This window comes from Chelonoidis abingdonii, chromosome 3 (genome assembly GCF_003597395.2).
Source record: "Chelonoidis abingdonii isolate Lonesome George chromosome 3, CheloAbing_2.0, whole genome shotgun sequence".
Classification (NCBI taxonomy): domain Eukaryota; kingdom Metazoa; phylum Chordata; order Testudines; family Testudinidae; genus Chelonoidis; species Chelonoidis abingdonii.
The window spans coordinates 32,844,620-32,862,845 of NC_133771.1; the positions used below are offsets into that span (position 1 = coordinate 32,844,620).

The window sequence follows — 18,226 nt, forward strand, 5'->3', positions numbered from 1 at the left end:
TTGCAGGTGTGGGACGATTCCCAGTGGCTGCATAACTTCGCATGCGTAAGAGTACTTTCTTTGAACTTGTTGACTTGCTTTCCCTCCCTGAAACGCCATAATACTAACATGAGAGCAGCTCTCACTGTGGAGAGAGCGGAGTGCAATAAGCCCTCTGGAAGCTTGCAACTCCAGCAGCTACGGTCAGTCGCGAATCAATTTGGATGGGAAAATCTACCGTGGGGCTGCTGTGATGCAAGTAGCCAAGCAATTGTTAGGCTGCTGCTACGAAAGTGTGACTCTGGAAACGTGCAGGTCATAGTGGATGGCTTTGCTGCAATGGATTCCTAACTGTGGAGGGGCATAGATGAACCCCATCTCCCTATTTGCCTGCCAGAGGAACCAGGGCGCCGGAGTACGTGAACGCAAGGGTACTCTTTTCCATGGTGCTGCAAGCACTGGTGGATCACAAGGGACGCTTCACCAGCATCCACGTGGGATGGCCAGGAGGGTGCATGACGCGTGCGTCTTCAGAACAGTACTCTCTTTAAACGGCTGCATCAAGGAAATTACTTCCCAGACAGAAAATAACAGTGGGCGATGTGAGATGCCTGTCGTTACCTGGGTGACCCAGCCTACTCCTTGATGCCATGGCTCATGAAGCCATACACAGGCAGCCTGGACAGTGGTCAGGACTGTTCAACTACAGGCTGAGCAAGTGCAGGATGGTGTAGAGTGTGCATTTGGCGTAAAGCATGTTTTAAGGTCATTACTCACTCGCTCAGACCCTCAGCCAAAGACTGTCCCCTTAGCTATTGCTGCTTGCTGTGTGCTCCACATCTCTGTGAGAGTAAGGGGGATACTTTACGGCGGGGTGGGAGCTGAGGCTAATCGCCTGGCCGCTGACTATGAGCAGCCAGACACCAGGGCGATTAGAAAGACACCAGGAGGCGTGCGCTCAGAGAAGCCCTGAAAATGTGTTTCGTCGCGGGCCAGGGTATGGGTGATTGCAGTGCTTCTTTCCCCTTGATACACTCCCGCCTCTATTGACATCCTGTAAGCAACCCACCGTCCCCCTTTACTTACAGTTGCTGCAGGACTTTCAAAATCAACCCCCACCTTCATTACATGTGGCTGAAGGAAAGAAAGCCAGTAGTTTTAAAAATCAATTTAATCTTTATTAAAACTCATTGTTATGGCTTTAAAAACATGCGTTCTTTTTTAAAGGATCATTCCTGTAAATAAAGCACCCTCCCCCTTTGGATGTATGTCTGATTAGAAAGGAAAAATATATTCAGAGCACAGATTTATCTAGGTATCCCTGAAAGCATTGTGCTTTGGGAGGGGATCAACAGGTAAGGAAAAGCCCATGCAATACATTTCACTTAATTACAAAGCCTTTTGTTGGCTCTCCATGGGGATGGAGTGTGCTGGTGCAGGAAAGCTTCCCCATGCGTGTCTAACACGTCGTGCGTGAGGAGATATGGAACTTGGGGAGCTGGGAGGGGTGATTTTAAACATGGACTGCAGCCACTCGTGTTAACCCGCGCTGCTGTTCTATGAACAATCACCATGTCGGTCTGAGGATATCAGTGTGATCACGCCAGCAGCTCCAAGCGTGTCCATCACGCCAGCGCTTATCTTCCTCCTTGCACCTCTGATCTTCCTGCCAGTCTTTCCTACCGCCACCTCTGTTCTTCCTCCCGCCACTTCTCCATCTCGAGCGGGTCTCTCCTGTCCTCACCGAGCCTCCCTCTGTCCTCCCGGTCACTGGGGCATCTTTCTTGTATTTGCTATCAGTTCCTTCAAATCACTATGATGAGCTTTAGTTACTGTGGCTGACTTTCCATGACTTCTGAAAACATTTCATCTCTCGTTCTCCACTTTCCTCCGCCTTTTTGGTTTAGCATTGCAGAATGGGGTAGGGAGTGCAGAACACTGCACAGCCTGTATGGGAAAAAGGGTGAAAGAAAAAAAAGAGAGAAGTATGTAAAAAGATGCATTCCCCCCCCCCCCATAGAACAATGATTCCACTTCACTCACACAGCACAAAACTATGGCACCTTACATAGGACATGTGATTTCACTTACAAGGTCACATTTTTCATCTTTAATACTGGGAGACTCTGTCCCTGGGCTCAGAGCACAGTACAGATGCAGCTTTGCCGTACTGCCATTATAAATTTGCTTCCAAGCAGCCATGGTAAGTGCTCTTTGTTTTTCACACCCTCCCTGCTAAAGCATCATCGTAGCACAACCCCCTCTCACCCAGCTACATGGAGTGGCATTACAGTAGCATAATGGCCCATGTTTGCTCTCCTAATTACAAAATAAATTACTTATTTCAACCAGGTCACAATGAACGATAGAACTCTGGTGAAGTTACAGCAGAAGAGGCATGAGCGAATGTTTCATGCCTGTGATCAGAGTCCTGGCGCTTATGCATCTATGCTTTGTGAAGCAATGATTCCAAATTACGTCATGCATGCCTGGATGGGGGCAAAGCATCTTCATTGGAGGGACCGGATAAGGCAGCATTGCCCCGAAATTTACTGAAAAGGCTCTTTTGATTTCCTGCAATATCAATTCATGGAGATTTCTTGGGAGGATTTTCATTCCATCCCCAGACATGTTAAGGAACGTGTTTTCATGTAACTGTAAGGCTAAAAAGAAATGACAACGCATGCTTAAAAATTGATAATTAAAAAACGCTAGTTTTTAAATATGACTGATTTAAACATTTACTCACCGCTGTGTCCCTTCCATGGCTTCACTTTCTGTGACAGTGGCTTCGATTAGCCTGCTGCAAGGTTAAATCTTGGGTCAAAACAACTCCTGGCTGCTGTTGGTAATTGAGAGCTGTGTGCATCAGCAATGTCTCCCTCCTGTCCCTCTCCTGATCTTCCCCCTCTGCAGAATCCTCATCCACGGTTGATACTGCAACCAGGTCATCTGAATCCACGGGTCAAGGATGGGCTACTGGTAGCCAAGCCCCCAAAATTGCATGGAGCTCTGCACAGAACCTGCATCTTTAGGAGCAACTCCAGATCTCCCGTTTGCCTCTCTGGTTTTCTGGTATGCCTGTCTGAGTTCTTTACTTTAATCCTGCATTGCAAAGAGTCCCTGCCTGTGTCCTTTTGCAATCATAGACTTTGAAATTCTTTCAAATACTTTCTCATCCGTTTTGACGAACGGAATTCTGAAAGCACTGAATCCTCACCCCAGATAGCAATGAGATCAAAAGCTCTTCTGTGGTCCATGCTGGAGCCCTTTTTCTGAATTTTCTCAGGAGACTGCATTTTTAAAGGTGCAGCGTGATTAACTGTGCTGCTCAGAGCCGCCATGGGTGGACAAACAGGAAACTGATTCAAACCTCCACGGGTCTTTTCCTTTTTAACCTGGCCAGTGCATAGATTTTGAGTGCTGTCCAGAGTGGTCAGCGGTGATCTGTGGGATAGCTCCTGGAGGCCATTAACCTCGATTTCCGTCCACACAGTACTAAATTCGAATTAGTAAAAATGATTTTAGGGTTACTCCTGTGGTTTAGAAGGAGTACTAAAATCGATTTAAATAGCCCTTTAATTCGAATTACAGGGCTGCGTCGTGTGGACGGGTGCACAATAAATTCGAATTAACGCTGTTTAATTCGAATTAAAGGCGTCGCGTAGACAAGCCCTTAGTCACTCAGATACTTCTGAAAATTTTTACGTTAAAACCATCACTAGCACCAGCTCAGGAAAATATGCATTTTACGGAGAGGATTCAGAGCTAAGGACTCAATCCTGCAAAAAACAATGGACACGCTTAACTTAATGCACAGCATTAATCGCACTGAAGTGAAACCCATGCATAACTTTTTGCAAAACCAGAGCCATTGAGCACAGACATTTTATACGTATGTGAAGATTCTATAATGAATCATTATCTTTTGAAGGCACCTTTCCTATCTTTGATGTTAGCTTCTGCTATGCGTCCCATAAATACAAAAAATCTTGATTTACTGAAACAAACTGTATTGTGTTCTGCACTAGCTGACTATCACTAAAATGCCAGCTTTGGGAAGAGGAGGAGTCACCACATGCCTCAATTTCCCTCCTTTACATCACAAAGGCACCATCTGATCACGACAAACTAAACTGTTTTGTAAATCAAACCAATAGGAAAAGGCAGACAAACTATAATTCAAGAAATCATTTGGAAACAAAACCACCGATTTTCATTATGAAATTTCATTTGGATTATTCCGCACCCTTACCTGTAAAAACAATGTAACATTCTATCTAAAGCATACAAATATTTTTAAAAGACACGTTTGTAAAGTTAAATGTACAGCGTTAGGCACAAACCTGCAACTTTTCATCCACATCATCATCACTTTCATCCAGATCTTCATGGAGTAACCGCCATTCATATTCTACATGAACATGAGAATTAAATCTTCCCGATAATGCTTGAGTAAGCTAAGGAAACACAGTAGTCTGTTAGTGACAGTGCCATGTGCAGTAGTTATGAACAGTTAAAAAAGACGGTTACTCACCTTTGTAACTGTTGTTCTTCGAGATGTGTTGCTCATATCCATTCCAGTCAGGTGTGTGTGCGCCGCGTGCACGTTCGTCGGAGAAACTTTTACCCTAGCAACACTCGGCGGGTCGGCTGGGTATATATGGTGCCGAATATATACCCACCCCAGCCAACCCAGCCACCCTTTCAGTTCCTTCTTTGCCGGCTACTCCAACAGTGGGGAAGGAGGGTGGGTTTGGAATGGATATGAGCAACACATCTCGAAGAACAACAGTTACAAAGGTGAGTAACCGTGTCTTTTCTTCTTCGAGTGATTGCTCATATCCATTCCAGTCAGGTGATTTCCAAGCCTTACCTAGGCGGAGGGGTCGGAGTGAGATGTGGCCATATGTAGGACCGCAGCACCAAAGGCTGCATCATCTCTGGATTGTTGGACCAGCGCATAGTGCGAGGTGAAGGTGTGGACCGATGACCAGGTCGCAGCACGGCATATCTCCTGGATGGGCACATGTACCAGGAAGCCGGCTGAGGAAGCTTGAGCCCTGGTAAAGTGCGCCGTGAGGTGGCCGGAGGCAACATGAGCCAGGTCATAGAACGTGCGGATACATGCTGGTCACCCAGGAGGAAATCCTCTGGGAGGAGACTAGCAGACCCTTCATCCGTTCCGCGACTGCCACGAACAGCTGGGGAGACTTCCGGAAGGGCTTCGTCCTTTCAGTATAGAAAGTGAGCACTCTACGCACATCTAAGGAGCGTAGCTGCTGCTCTCATCGAGAAGAGTGGGGCTTCGGAAAGAAGACCGGGAGGAAGATGTCCTGGTTGGTATGAAAAGCAGACACTACCTTAGGGAGGAACACTGGATGGGGTCGCAGTTGCACCTTGTCCTTATGAAAGACAGTGTATGGCGGATCCACAGTGAGCGCTCTCAGCTCAGAGACCCGCCTGGCCGAGGTAATGGCCACCAGAAAGACTGTCTTCCACGACAGGTACAAGAGAGAGCAAGTCGCTAGTGGCTCAAAGGGCGGTTGCATTAGCCTGTTCAGGACCAAATTGAGATCCCAGGTAGGTGCAGGGCGACGCGTGGGGGGATAGAGGCGCTCTAGGCCCTTAATGAACCAAGAGACCACTGGGTGGGAGAACACGGAGTGACCACCTTCGCCTGGATGGAAAGTGGATACAGCTGCTAAGTGCACCTTCAGAGAGGATGTCGCCAGGCCCTGCTGCTTAAGGTACCAGAGGTAGTCTAGGACCGTGGGAATCAAGGCCTCCAAGGGAGTAACGTCCTGTGTCCTGCACCAGCAAGAGAAGTGTTTCCACTTGGCCAAATACGTAGAGCAGGTGGAAGGCTTCCTGCTACTGAGGAGAATATGCTGCACCGGAGCGGAACAGCATAACTCCACTGTGTTTAGCCATGCAGGAGCCACGCCGTGAGATGGAGAGCTCGCAGGTCTGGGTGGCGAAGCCTGCCATGGTCTTGCATGATCAGGTCCGGAAGGAGAGGGAGAGGAACTGGAGTGGCCATGGACAGGTCCAGCAGGGTGGGGTACCAGTGCTGTCTGGGCCACGCAGGCGCAATCAGGATTATATGCGCCTTGTCCCTGCGGAGCTTCAACAGGACCTTGTGTACCAGAGGAAACGGAGGGAAGGCATATAGCAAGTGGTGCCCCCATGGCAGGAAGAATGCGTCTGTGATCGACCCCGGAGAGAGACCCTGAAAGGAACAGAACTTCTGGCACTTCCTGTTCGAGCGGGAGGCGAACAGATCTACTACGGGAAATCCCCACCTCTGGAAGATCGAATGGATGACATCTGGTCTTAATGACCATTCGTGACACAGGAAGGACCGGCTCAGCCGGTCCGCCAGGGCATTCCGGTCCCCCGGGAGAAAGGATGCCACTAGGTCCACTTGGTGGGCTATACAGAAGTCCCAGAGTTGAATGGCCTCTTGACACAGGGGAGATGAACGGGTCCCCCCTGTTTGTTGATATATTACATGGCTGTTGTGTTGTCCGTGAATACAGAGACACAATGGCCGTGAAGATGTTGCTGGAACGCCTGGCATGCGAGGCGGACTGCCCTCAACTCCCGCATGTTTATGTGGAGCGTTAGCTCCTGGGGTGACCAAAGGCCCTGGGTACGAAGGCGACCTAGATGGGCCCCCCAACCGAGGGATGACACATCCATCGTCAAGGTCAGCGACGGTGGCCGTGGGTGGAATGGCATCCCTGCGCATACCAGGGATGGATTCAGCCACCAGTCGAGGGAGCGGAGGGGACTCGGAGGAACTGTGAGCAGGACGTCGATAGGGTCCCTTCTCGGGCGGAAGACCGAATGGAACCACGTTTGAAAGGGGCGCATGCGGAGCCTGGTGTACTTGGTTACGTAAGTACATGCGGCCATATGCCCCAGTAGGCCTAGGCAGGTGCGAGCCTGATTGGGGAGGCCTGCAGACCCCGGATGATCGAGATGATCGTCTGGAAGCGGGGCTGGGGCAAGTAGGCCCTGCCTTGAGTGGAGTCCAGGGTTGCCCCAATGAAGTCCAGCCTTTGTGTAGGGACCAATGTGGATTTCTCGGTGTTGAGGCAGTAGGCCCAACCTGGAGTAAAGGTCCGCGATTATGGTGACGTGCTGTTGGACCTGAGACTGAGAGGTCCCCTTGATGAGCCAGTCGTCGAGATACGGGAACACATGTATCTGCTGCCTGCGGAGGTGGGCGCGACGATGGCCATGCACTTTGTGAACACCCTTGGGGCCATGGAGAGGCCGAAGGGGAGGACTGTGAACTGGAAGTGTTGGTGGTTGATCATAAAGCGAAGGTACTTCCTGTGCGGCGGAAAGATGGCAACACGGAAGTACGCGTCCTTCGTGTCTGAGGGCGGCGTACCAGTCCCCAGGATCCAAGGACGGGATAATAGTTCCCGGGAGACCATGCGGAATTTCAACTTGAGCATCCATTTGTTGAGCCGTCGCAGGTCGAGAATAGGTCTGAGCCTCCCTTGGACTTTGGAATCAGGAAATAGCGGCGAGTAAAACCCCTTCCCCTTCTCTTGTAGTGATACCTCCTCTATGGCTCCTGCAGCGAGGAGAGACTGCACCACTTGTAAGAGGATTTGCTCGTGAGAGGGGTCCTTGAAGAGGGACCGGGATGGGGGGCAGGAGGGCAGGGGGTGAAGCAAATTGGACGTGGTAACCTTGCTTCACCGTGCGCAGAACCCGAAGGTCCGAAGTCAGTTGGGACCACGCCGGGAGGAAGTAGGAAAGACAGTTTGGAGAAGGAGGGAAAGGATCCTGCTTTGAGATTGGTACGCCGTCCCCGGGCGCCTTAGGCCCTGGTGGTGCCTTTCGAGGGTCCCTGGTTCTGGCCCCCTTGGGGGCCAGATTGGCACCTATGGCCGCTCCGCCCGCACCTCCTACTGAGGTCCTGTCTATTCTAGGCGGAAAGTACGGGCGGCGAGGTTGGGGTCTGAAAGGTCTGCGTTGGGTCACTGGGGTGTGCATGCCCAACGATCGCATGATCACCCTATTGTCCTTCAGGCTCTGCAACCTGGATCAGTCTTTATCCGAGAACAAACCCTTGCCCTCAAAGGGTAAGTCTGGATAGTGTATGCAGCTCGGGAGGCAGGTTAGAAACCTGGAGCAGGAGATACGCCTCATGGTGATGTCTGAAGCCAAGGTCCTGGCCGCCGAGTCAGCCGCGTCCAGGGAGGCCTGGAGAGAGGTCCTGGCCACCTTTTTGCCTTCCTCCAGGAACGCGGTAAATTCCTGGCGTGAGTCCGGGGTAGCAGTTCGGTGAAATCTACCCACCTCTGCCCAGGTATTAAATACTTATATCGGCTCAGTAGAGCCTGCTGGTTGGCCACTCGGAGCTGGAGGGCCCCCGCTGAGTATACTTTACGGCCTAGTAGGTCCATCCGCCTAGCCTCCTTGGACGTTGGGGCGGGTGCCTACTGGCCATGGCGCTCCCTCTCATTGACCGACTGGACCACCAATGAAGAAGGGGGAGGATGTACATTCAAGTACTCGTACCCCCGAGAAGGTACCATGTACTTTCTCTCAACCCCCTTTGCCGTCGGTGGAATGGAGGCTGGAGACTTCCAGAGAGTGTCAGCAGTGGTCTGTATAGTTTTAATAAATGGCAGTGCCACTCGGGTGGGGACATCTGCGGTCATGATGCTCACTACAGGGTCCTCCACTTCCAGGACTTCCTCCACTGGGAAGCTGATATTGAGTGCCACCCTGCGAAGGAGGTCCTGATGCTCCCTGAGGTCTATTGGTGGAGGCCCTGAAGAGGAGGTCCCCGCCACAGCCTCGTCCAGGGAGGAGGAGGATGATACCCCGGTAATGAGAGGGTCCTGGATAGCCCCTTGCTCCTGGGGTGGTTCCTGCTCCAGCTGTCCCGGGGAATCCGGAGGATGGGCCGCATGCTCTTCTGACTCCGCCGCGGGGGGACGGGAAATGGTGGCCTCTGGTGCCCGATGTTCTGAGGCAGCAGAGTGGGTCTGGACTAGGGGAGCGCCCTGGGCTTGATGGTATGCCCAGGGTGTCCAAAAGGACCACTGTTGAGGCCCTATGTCCTGAGGACGTGTGTCCTGAAAGACCCCCGTGGGCACCTCCGTATCACGGTCCAGGTCATAGTAGCTGTCTGCCTGGGAGGATACGGAAGGCTGCCTGGACGGCCATGGGGGAGCAGAAAACTCAGGAGCTGCGGTGCCAATGGACCTCGCACCCCGAGACCGTGGGGAGCGGTGCCGGTACCCAGAGTGGTATCTAGAGCGAGACCGGGACCTGCGACCGGGCCGGTGCCGGGAGGTCGACCGTGATCTCGAGTCTCTACGGCGTGATCTGCTCCGGGAGGAACGGTGCCTGGGTCGGCGCCAGGAGCTGGAGCGGTACCGGGAGTAGAGGGATGAGGAGCGAGATATCGATTGATGCCGTGAGGCTGATCGATGCCAGGAGCTCGACCGGTGCCGTGGAGATCGGTGCTAGGACTGAGAGCGGTGCCGAGAGTAGGAGCGACGTCCCGACCTGGAGCGTCTACGGGATCGAGACCGAAAGCGGTGCCGTTCCACTACACTGACGGGCGACAGTCTAGCCAGGGCCGGCTTGCCCATGGAAGGTGGTACCCACACCGGCGGTGCCGGTGGTGGGGGTGGGGCCGACTCGGTCATGGCAATCAAGTCTCTCGCCGCAGAGAACGTCTCCGGAGTAGACGGCAAAGTAAGCTCTACCACAGCAGGTGCCGGGGAGCTGTCAGGCGCCGGACTCGACGGCCGTCGCAGGCCTGGAGTCGACGGTGCCGGTTTAGGCGGTGCCACGGCAGGTGTTGGTGTCGGGCAATCCGACCGAGGCGCAGTCTCTGGCTGCGACGCGGGCGTTGTGGAGTCCGTCTGAGCCTTCGCCGTCTTCGACCTCGGGGAGAGGGAGCGGCGCAGGGTCGATTTCGGTGCCGGGAATCCTTAGGCGGACCAGCAGAGCCCGGTGCCGTAGGGGTGCCTTTGCTTACCGGCTGGCTCGAACTCGATGCTGAAGGCGAAGGCGCTAGTGCCGCTTCCATGAGGAGCTGCCTTAACCTAATGTCCCGTTCCTTCTTAGTTCTAGGCTTAAAAGCCTTGCAAATTGAGCACTTAGAAGATAAGTGCGATTCCCCGAGGCACTTCAAACAGGAGTCGTGGGGATCTCCTGTTGGCATTGGCCTGTGACAGGCCGAGCACTGCTTGAAACCCGGTGAGCCAGGCATGAGCTCCGGCACCGGGTGCGGGGACAGGGCTACTCCCCGAACCCCGCTACAATTACTAACCAACGAACTATGACTATGAACTATAAGTGAATCTAACTAACTATATATACAAGAACAATTAAAAACAACTATGAATACAACAACTAGAGGAAGAAGAGCTACGAGTAGCTAGGGAAAGGTGGAGGTCAGCTAAGCCGCACTCCACTGTTCCAACGACTGACACGGGCGGTAAGAAGGAACTAAAGGGTGGCCGGGTCAGCTGGGGTATATATTCGGCGCCATAGCGGCGCCATTCCAGGGGGCGCCCAGCCGACCCGCCGAGTGTTGCAAGGGTAAAAGTTTCTCCGACGAACGTGCACGCGGCGCGCACACACCTGACTGGAATGGATATGAGCAATCACTCGAAGAAGAATAGAACTTCCTTGAACAGATGTAAAAATCAGTATATTTTTTTCTTTTAAAGTGCAAAGATTATGTCTTTTAAAACAGAGTTTAGTGCTTCAGAAAGTTATTGGACAGGCAAGCTGGAAGACTGAAATCTGGTTATCCACAGAGCAAATAAACAAGATGCAGCTTGGCCTTGCACTAACCAACAATGCTATGGAGTGAGAGGGTAATTCAGGCCTTATTTGCTTCAGTTATTGGCTTCTCTGTTGAGACTCCCAAACAAATAAGTTAACTATTATGGCAGTTTTTGATATGTGGACACCTATCAAAGAGGTACCTGACTGATTTCATCAGTTCGTTTCTTATAGGCCACTGAACAGATGCTGACAGTATTTGTGTGCTGCAAATACTCACTGAATACCCACTATGAACTACTACATGTTCAGAAATAATTCTATTTATAAAAACAAAATCATATTGGAAGATGCCAAACTTACCAACTCTTCACAGTGTGTATGTTTTAAACGTTTAGCTATATCAAGCGGTGTCTCTCCAGCTTCATTGGCTACAATTCAGTGAGAAGAGAAAGTCACACTGCTATGTGTAATAGGTGACATGAGCACATTATTAAACATGAGGTAAACCTATACTTATGTAAGCACAGAATCACAGAAATATAGGGCAGGAAGGGACCTCGACGCAGGACCAAATATACCTAGAACATCTCTGGCAGATGTTTGTCTAACCTAGTCTTAAAAACCTTCAATGATGGGGACTCCACAACCTCCCTGGAAGCATATTCCAGTACTGTATTTAACCATCTTTATAATTAGAAAGATTTTCCTAGCATCTAACCTAACTCTTCCTTGATGCACATTAAGACCATTACGGCTTGTCCTACCTTCAATGAAATGGACAGCAATTGATCTCTGTCATCTTTATAATTGCACTTAACATATTTGAAGAGTATTATCAGGTCTCCCCTTCAGTCTTCTTTCCTCAAGGCTAACCATTTCCCAGTATTTTCAACCTTTCCTCACAGGTCAGATTTTCTAAACCTTTTATTGCTCTCCTCTGAACTCGCTTCAGTTTGCCCACATCCATCTTAAAGTGTGGCACCCAGAACCAGACACAGTACTCCAGCTGAGGCCTCACCAGTGCCAAACAGAGTACGAAAATAAGCTCCTATACCTTGCGCCTGTTAACTGATCCCAGAATGATATTAGATTTTTTTCACAAGAAATGAACTGAACTAAGTTGAATAAATGAGCCATACTAAGTTATTCTAAAACTGATAGTCTTCCTTCATGTTAAGTTCCCCACAGCAGCATCTAGCTGGCTGCTGCTCATTGTGATAACTTAATATAAGAAGCACATTAAGTCATTACTGCTCCCAGAAATCCCACTATGTAGCCTGCTTACAGGCCATTTTAACAGACAGATTTTTAGCTATATGGTGTGGTTTCAAAAATTGTTTAAAAACACTAGTTTATGCCCTTTGTTTCAGGGGATACATTTTTTTTTTAAATTAAAAATTGGATTTTTAAATTCAAATTGGATTTTTTAATTTCTAGTATTTAAATTATAATAAATTTAATGTAAACTTGTTTAAAATGAAATCTGCATTTAATACAAAATATGTTAAGGCCTACATTTATTATAATTTAGTTAGAAATATGAAACATGGTTTGATACAGGAAGTTTATGTATACAAAACTCTTACGGTTGTTTTAATACAAATACATTTTATATGCTTTTGTGTATATTTAATTAAATTCCAGTTACCACTCTAATGCAGTTTGACACAAATCATGAGCAAAAAGTTAATCCAGTAAATAAGCGATATTTCATTCACCATTATCTAATATACTAAAAAAGCACAATTAATAAGAATCTGAAGTACTAAGCTATTGTGACACAGAGGCCCAGTGATGGTTCACTGCTCTGTGTCAGCAGCTCTTGTCAGGCCTGACATACTCACTACACTTAACACACTCTTACAATCTGTATCTAAAAGGCAGCATGTACTGCATCATTGGAAAACTAATAACTCACTGGTCATTAATATTCTTGCATGATGTATATATGGGGTGTGTTCAAAGAGTTATGGATATGTCCTAGAATTATGTTCTTAAAATGTGTTTGACAATCAGTGCATAAGCCCAGTCTGCCCTAGACAATGGAATGTGTATTTGCTTGGCTGGCCAGCCTGGTCATTAGGCAGAGAAAAGGAAGGTGCATTTACATGATAGTTTTCTTTACCATTTAAGCTAAACCAGTGAGGGTTATCCTAAGACTGAACTCAACAGAGAATTAACATGGCTCCTGCATCTCAGAAAGATACAGGAGACGAAATCCCCAGGAGGCCTTCCTGACTTGCAGGACAAAGAAAATTCCTTTGGGAATATAATGGACAGAGAGAGACTCCATCTTTATCCTACATCTAAGACGACAAAGGAACCAAACATTTTGTGCTCTGTGTTGAGGCCTGGTCACTGAGTCTGGTCAGGCACGCCAGACAAAGAATGGTGAGAAAACTACATTGGGCATAGTATATATCGTGTTAAGTTAGGTTTTAGCCATTAGAAAATGTATTTTTACTTTTGTTTGTTTGTAATCTGTCCAATCCTTTCTACTTGGTATCACTGAACCTATTGTCCTTCTAGTAATACACTTGTTTTATTTTTACTATAATCCAATTCAGTGCTGTGTTTGAATTGAAAGAATTGTTGAAATTAAAGTAATATGCTGTACTTTTGTCTCTTTAAAGGAGCAACAAACCTTATTACTCCCCTTAGTGTTCCAGGAGAGGGCTGGACACTTCATGGCAGATGGTTTTGGGGAAATTTGGGACAGGCAGTGCGTTGTGGTCACCCTGCAATTACCAAGGCTGGTGGAGACCAGGGTGGAGCTGCTGTGTTTTAGAAAGGCTGCTGGTATTAGATCACTGAACAAAGCCTGCTAAGGACACAGACACTCAGGGAACTACATGCTTGTCAGCTGGATGCTGGTGTCTGGGCTGTGAGCCACAGCAGAGCATTTCAGGCACCCAGGATTACGGGACAGGTAGCAACACAACCTCTCACTGGTCTGGGTTGAACCTCAAAGTGTCATTGCTATACAATTGCTTAAATAAAAATATATAGATATAGTGTACCATTCTAGGAGGAAAAAGGTGTACCAAAATTAGAGTAAAGGCTCTATTTTGTTGCAAAACAACATGTTTTAACGGTTATATCAACCAATGAGACTGCATCTTCCTTTAGATAATGGAAATAGAAATGGAAAAGTTGATTAAAATCGATGATCTAACTCAAGGCTTTCCGCTTGATGATTTAAATCACTAATTTTCATCAATCCACCCTACTTTGTTTAAGCTTGAATTTTTAAAAAAACCAATATTTTAATCATTTCTAAAACAACTGAGATATTATACAGTGGAACATGTTACACAATAGAAAGGAAAAATGCAGATGCATTGCTAATCTTCATTTATCATTGCTACACTTTTCCAAGAGATCATTTGCAAGAGTAGCAAATATTGAAACAGAGTACACATTATCCTTTTACCTATTTCAATAGAAGCCTTCCCTCTCAGCAGCAGTTTGAGGCACTCAACATTGTCAGTCAAACAGCAGTAATGCAAAGCTGTGCTACCCTTAAATGTTTGCTTGTCAAGGTTGCCGCTGTTGGGGAAAAAAGTTGTTTCAAATTAATTTCCTAGCCACATACTAATAAAGTTATCTTCCCACAAACACTTGAGCAACTAGATTTTCAAAAGACAGAATTAAAGTTTTATGAATCAAATTTGCCCCCACTGTAACTCTATGTGAAGTAGTATTTCATATAGCTCAAACTGTTGCATTTTAATAATTAATTATACACTTACCTATTCTGCACTAAAAAGTCAACTATGTGAAGTGAAGTTCGATCAACTGATCTAACTGCAAGGTGAAGTGCTGTTTCGTCTTGCTCCTAAATAAAAAAAAAAAAAAAGTGTTTCTTTTGACTATCAGCTCAAAGAATCTTTAGGGAAAACATCTCACATTATACATTGCACAAATTTTACACTGTAACAGTGCAACTCCTGAATATTGATTTCTGCCTGCCTCAAAAAAAAAAATAATATAAATAAATAAAATAAATAAAAATCACATTTCCCCTACAAGTCTGAATGTAATACTCTTCTCCAGACCTTTAGAGTTTAGAATTTGTCAGAAAATATTGGGCTTGATTCTCCTTCCACACCAGTTTTACACTGATGTAACTTCATAAGCATCAACAGAATTACTCTTGGTTTATGCTGGGATCAGTGAGTTGGAAATCTGGACCACTGTCTCCAACTCCTGGTCTTGCTTATGAGTGCTCTCTTCTACAGCAAACTTTACAAGCACTCCATAGTACAGAGAATCTTTTTTCTTACATTTCTGGCTGGCGCGTCTTGCTCACATGTTCAGTGTTAAACTGCCTGCCAAATTTGGGGCCAGGAAGGAATCTTCCCAAAGGTCACATTGGCAAGGACCTTGGGAGGTTTTTTGCCTTCCTAGACAGCCTGGATCATTTGCTAGGATCATCTGGGCACACCCCACCAAATCAATTCTCTGCCATTGCAAGAACCTCAGGCATTAGTGGCATCTTGGTCTCTCCTGTTCTCAGGCCGTGGCACACAACAGTTTAGTCTCCTGAAGACTGAAATGCTTTAGTCCAACTGAGCTTAATAAAAAGAGTTATCTGAGTGACATTTAATGCCCTGCAATATACAGAGGGTCGGACTAGATGATCTAATGTTACATTCTGACATTCAAATTAAATCTATTAAAAGAACCTAAAATCAAGTGAAAATGGCAAAAGGCAGCATTTACCACTTCTGCCCTTTCTACCACTGTGTATGCAATTCTTTTAACTCTATAACCAGGCTTAGTTAACACTACATCAAGCTGCCAACTCCACAAAACCTAGAAGAGTTAATGTATTTACAGGAATGCAGACCTGCTGTGGGAAAATCCAGCTGTAGTTTTAAAAGCTATGGCCCCAGTTCATCCACCCCTTCTTCAGCAAGGCACTTAAAAGTCTCATTGAAGATACTGGGACTTAAGCATGTGCATAAATGCTTTGCTGAATTGAGTCCTAATGGGTGAATTAATTCTAGATATGGGCTTTTAGAAAGGGGGATGCTTGCAGAGTTCAACATCCAGAAAGGCTGTCCAGCTGACTGTTCAAATTTAAAACTAAATTAAAACAAAACTAAAAACACAAACTAACTGAAGTCCCTCACAGCTGTATAAAACACTTGGAGAATTCTTCCTAGTAACAATAAAGGAATCTATTTTTGAGCCTGAAAGCTAGTTATCCCTTTCTTATCATCAAACTGGAAAGCTCTGATTTATATATAAACATATAAACAGAATTACAAATGTGTTTTGAGAAAGCTTGAAGTTATCAAGCCCAGAAAGAGAGGTTTTTGTTTTGTTTTGTTTTATGTTCATGTTCTTCAGTGTGGCTTTTCAGTCAATTATTAAGCAACATTAGCACTACAGGCTACTTTCTGAACAGTCCAATTATTATATCTCTTCCTAAGCAGATTACAAGCACGACAAATGTGGAAGACCAAATATTCCCAGATTTTCAATTCTAATAATGAATGAAACTGTACTAGCACATCAATCAGATGAATCCAAATGTTAAATTTTCAATATCCTTACACATGCTGTGTTGAAAGATATTCTTTTGTAGAAACTTTCTCCCCTCACCCCCAAAAGACAAATAAAACTGGTTTAAACGAAACAGAAAACAGACTTGAGCTGTTTTTAAATAGTGCACTTTAAATCATGAAAATAAATTAGAGTGATTTTAATTTTGAGGTTTAATTCATTTACTCTATTCTTTTTCTATTACAAAACATCTTATAATAGTAAGGACTTATATGAGTTACTCAAAAATTATTAGTTGTCACTTTCGTTAATAAAAACATGCTGTATCTCTTATTAAAATGCTGGATAGGAAAATTTGCCACTCTTACATGTCCATTGGCTAGTGGAATTTTTTCAGTCAGATCCACACCATCAGCATATACTTGAACCAATCCAAAAATGTCTCTTGCTTTGACTGCTTCACAGAGGCTATGCAGTTTAGCTGCATTGTCAACATGTTTCTTCCTTGCATATTTTCTCTCAATATACTTGGCAGTAATATAATCTTTTCTTGCATTCCTGAAATTGAATATAATTTACTTTTAAAACTTTTAACAATATCTCTACAGACACACACATAAGCAGGCAAAAATATTTTAAACAATCTCTAGTCTGGGGAAGGGTTGTTTCACATTAATTTTGATAGTCCCCTACTCTCACATAACATGCAGTTTGTTTTATTCATTCAGTGTAAAAAACAACTATAGTAGAACCTCAAAGATATGAACACCAGACTGACTGGTCAACCGGACCATGTGAAACCGGAAGTAACCAATCAGGTAGCAGCAAACACTCTCCCCCACCTGCCCCGCCAAGCAAATATTGTACTGTGCCTGTATTGCATTTTAAAGATAGACACATCTGGGCTGCCTGTTCCCACCTCACCCCCACGCACAGGGCAGCCCCTTACAGCTAGCTAGAGGGTGAAGACACTGGGGCTGCTAGCCCAAGGCAGCCGGAGCCAGCAGAGCAGGAGACCAGCAGGGGGATGTGTTTTTACCCCCAGGAGGGGGACACACTATTTTCTCTCTCACACACACACGCACGCACACACACCCCGCCTGGAGAGGGACAAACTTGCAAACTCATGCCAGCGCTGAGTAGGACAATCAGCTGCTGCTGGAGCCTGACCTGCAGTGTCAGCTGTTGGAGTCTGAACTGAGCTTTGTTCAGAGTTATGAAAATTTCAGAGTTACGGACAACCTCCATTCCTGAGATGTCCATAACTCTGAGGTTCTACTGTATTAAAGTTATGATGAACTGAACATCCAATATCCTCAGTGATACAGAAAAACACTGAGACATTTGGCAACAATTTTGTCTTTTCTAAAACCCTGATGTGAAATTGCGCTCATGATTATACCAGATTTATGCTTGAGAGTCATCTCAAAGCTTCATATTTTGGTTTGCTGACACTAATCCTATGTAACATGCACTGAGATAGCTTGTTGTTTATACTAGTTGCTTGCGCGGGGGTACAAGAAACCTTCCTTACACTCCTGCACATACTACCCAGACCTTGGATCCAGATTCATAACAGTAAGCAGGTTCTGTATGCCCACTACTTCCCATAACTGGAACATATAGGCAGGGAATGGGTGGAGCCTTGGAGCTGTTGGTATGCATGCTGACCAATATTGTCACACTGGTTACCTGTACTTCCTATCTGTCACTTCTTGTCTTATACTTAGATTGTAAGCTCCTTGGAGCAGGGATCATCTTTTTGTTCTATGTTTGTATAGAGCTTAGCACAAAAGAGTCAGGTCATACTTAGGGCTTCCAGGTGTTACAGCAGGGGTCAGCAACCTTTCAGAAGTGGTGTCCCGAGTCTTCATTTATTCACTCTAATTTAAGGTTTTGCATGCCGGTAATACATTTTAATGTTTTTAGAAGGTCTCTCTCTATAAGCCTA

The 18,226-nt window shown here is 46.4% G+C and overlaps 2 protein-coding genes across 3 annotated transcripts in view; one reads left to right on the plus strand and one right to left on the minus strand.

Annotated features, from left to right (window-relative positions):
• ADAM17 (ADAM metallopeptidase domain 17) overlaps window positions 1-18,226 on the plus strand; it is a 443,735-nt gene that overhangs the window by 223,230 nt on the left and 202,279 nt on the right. The window lies entirely within an intron of this gene.
• The window catches only part of ASAP2 (ArfGAP with SH3 domain, ankyrin repeat and PH domain 2), a 192,536-nt gene that overhangs the window by 45,451 nt on the left and 128,859 nt on the right, over window positions 1-18,226 (minus strand). For both annotated transcript variants that reach the window (XM_032795190.2, XM_032795188.2), the window contains exons 17-21: window positions 16,644-16,833; window positions 14,514-14,599; window positions 14,195-14,310; window positions 11,122-11,189; window positions 4,326-4,439 (exon numbers count right to left, since the gene is read on the minus strand). In XM_032795190.2, coding sequence (XP_032651081.1) covers window positions 4,326-4,439; window positions 11,122-11,189; window positions 14,195-14,310; window positions 14,514-14,599; window positions 16,644-16,833 — 574 coding nt within the window. The remainder of the gene's footprint in view (window positions 1-4,325; window positions 4,440-11,121; window positions 11,190-14,194; window positions 14,311-14,513; window positions 14,600-16,643; window positions 16,834-18,226) is intronic.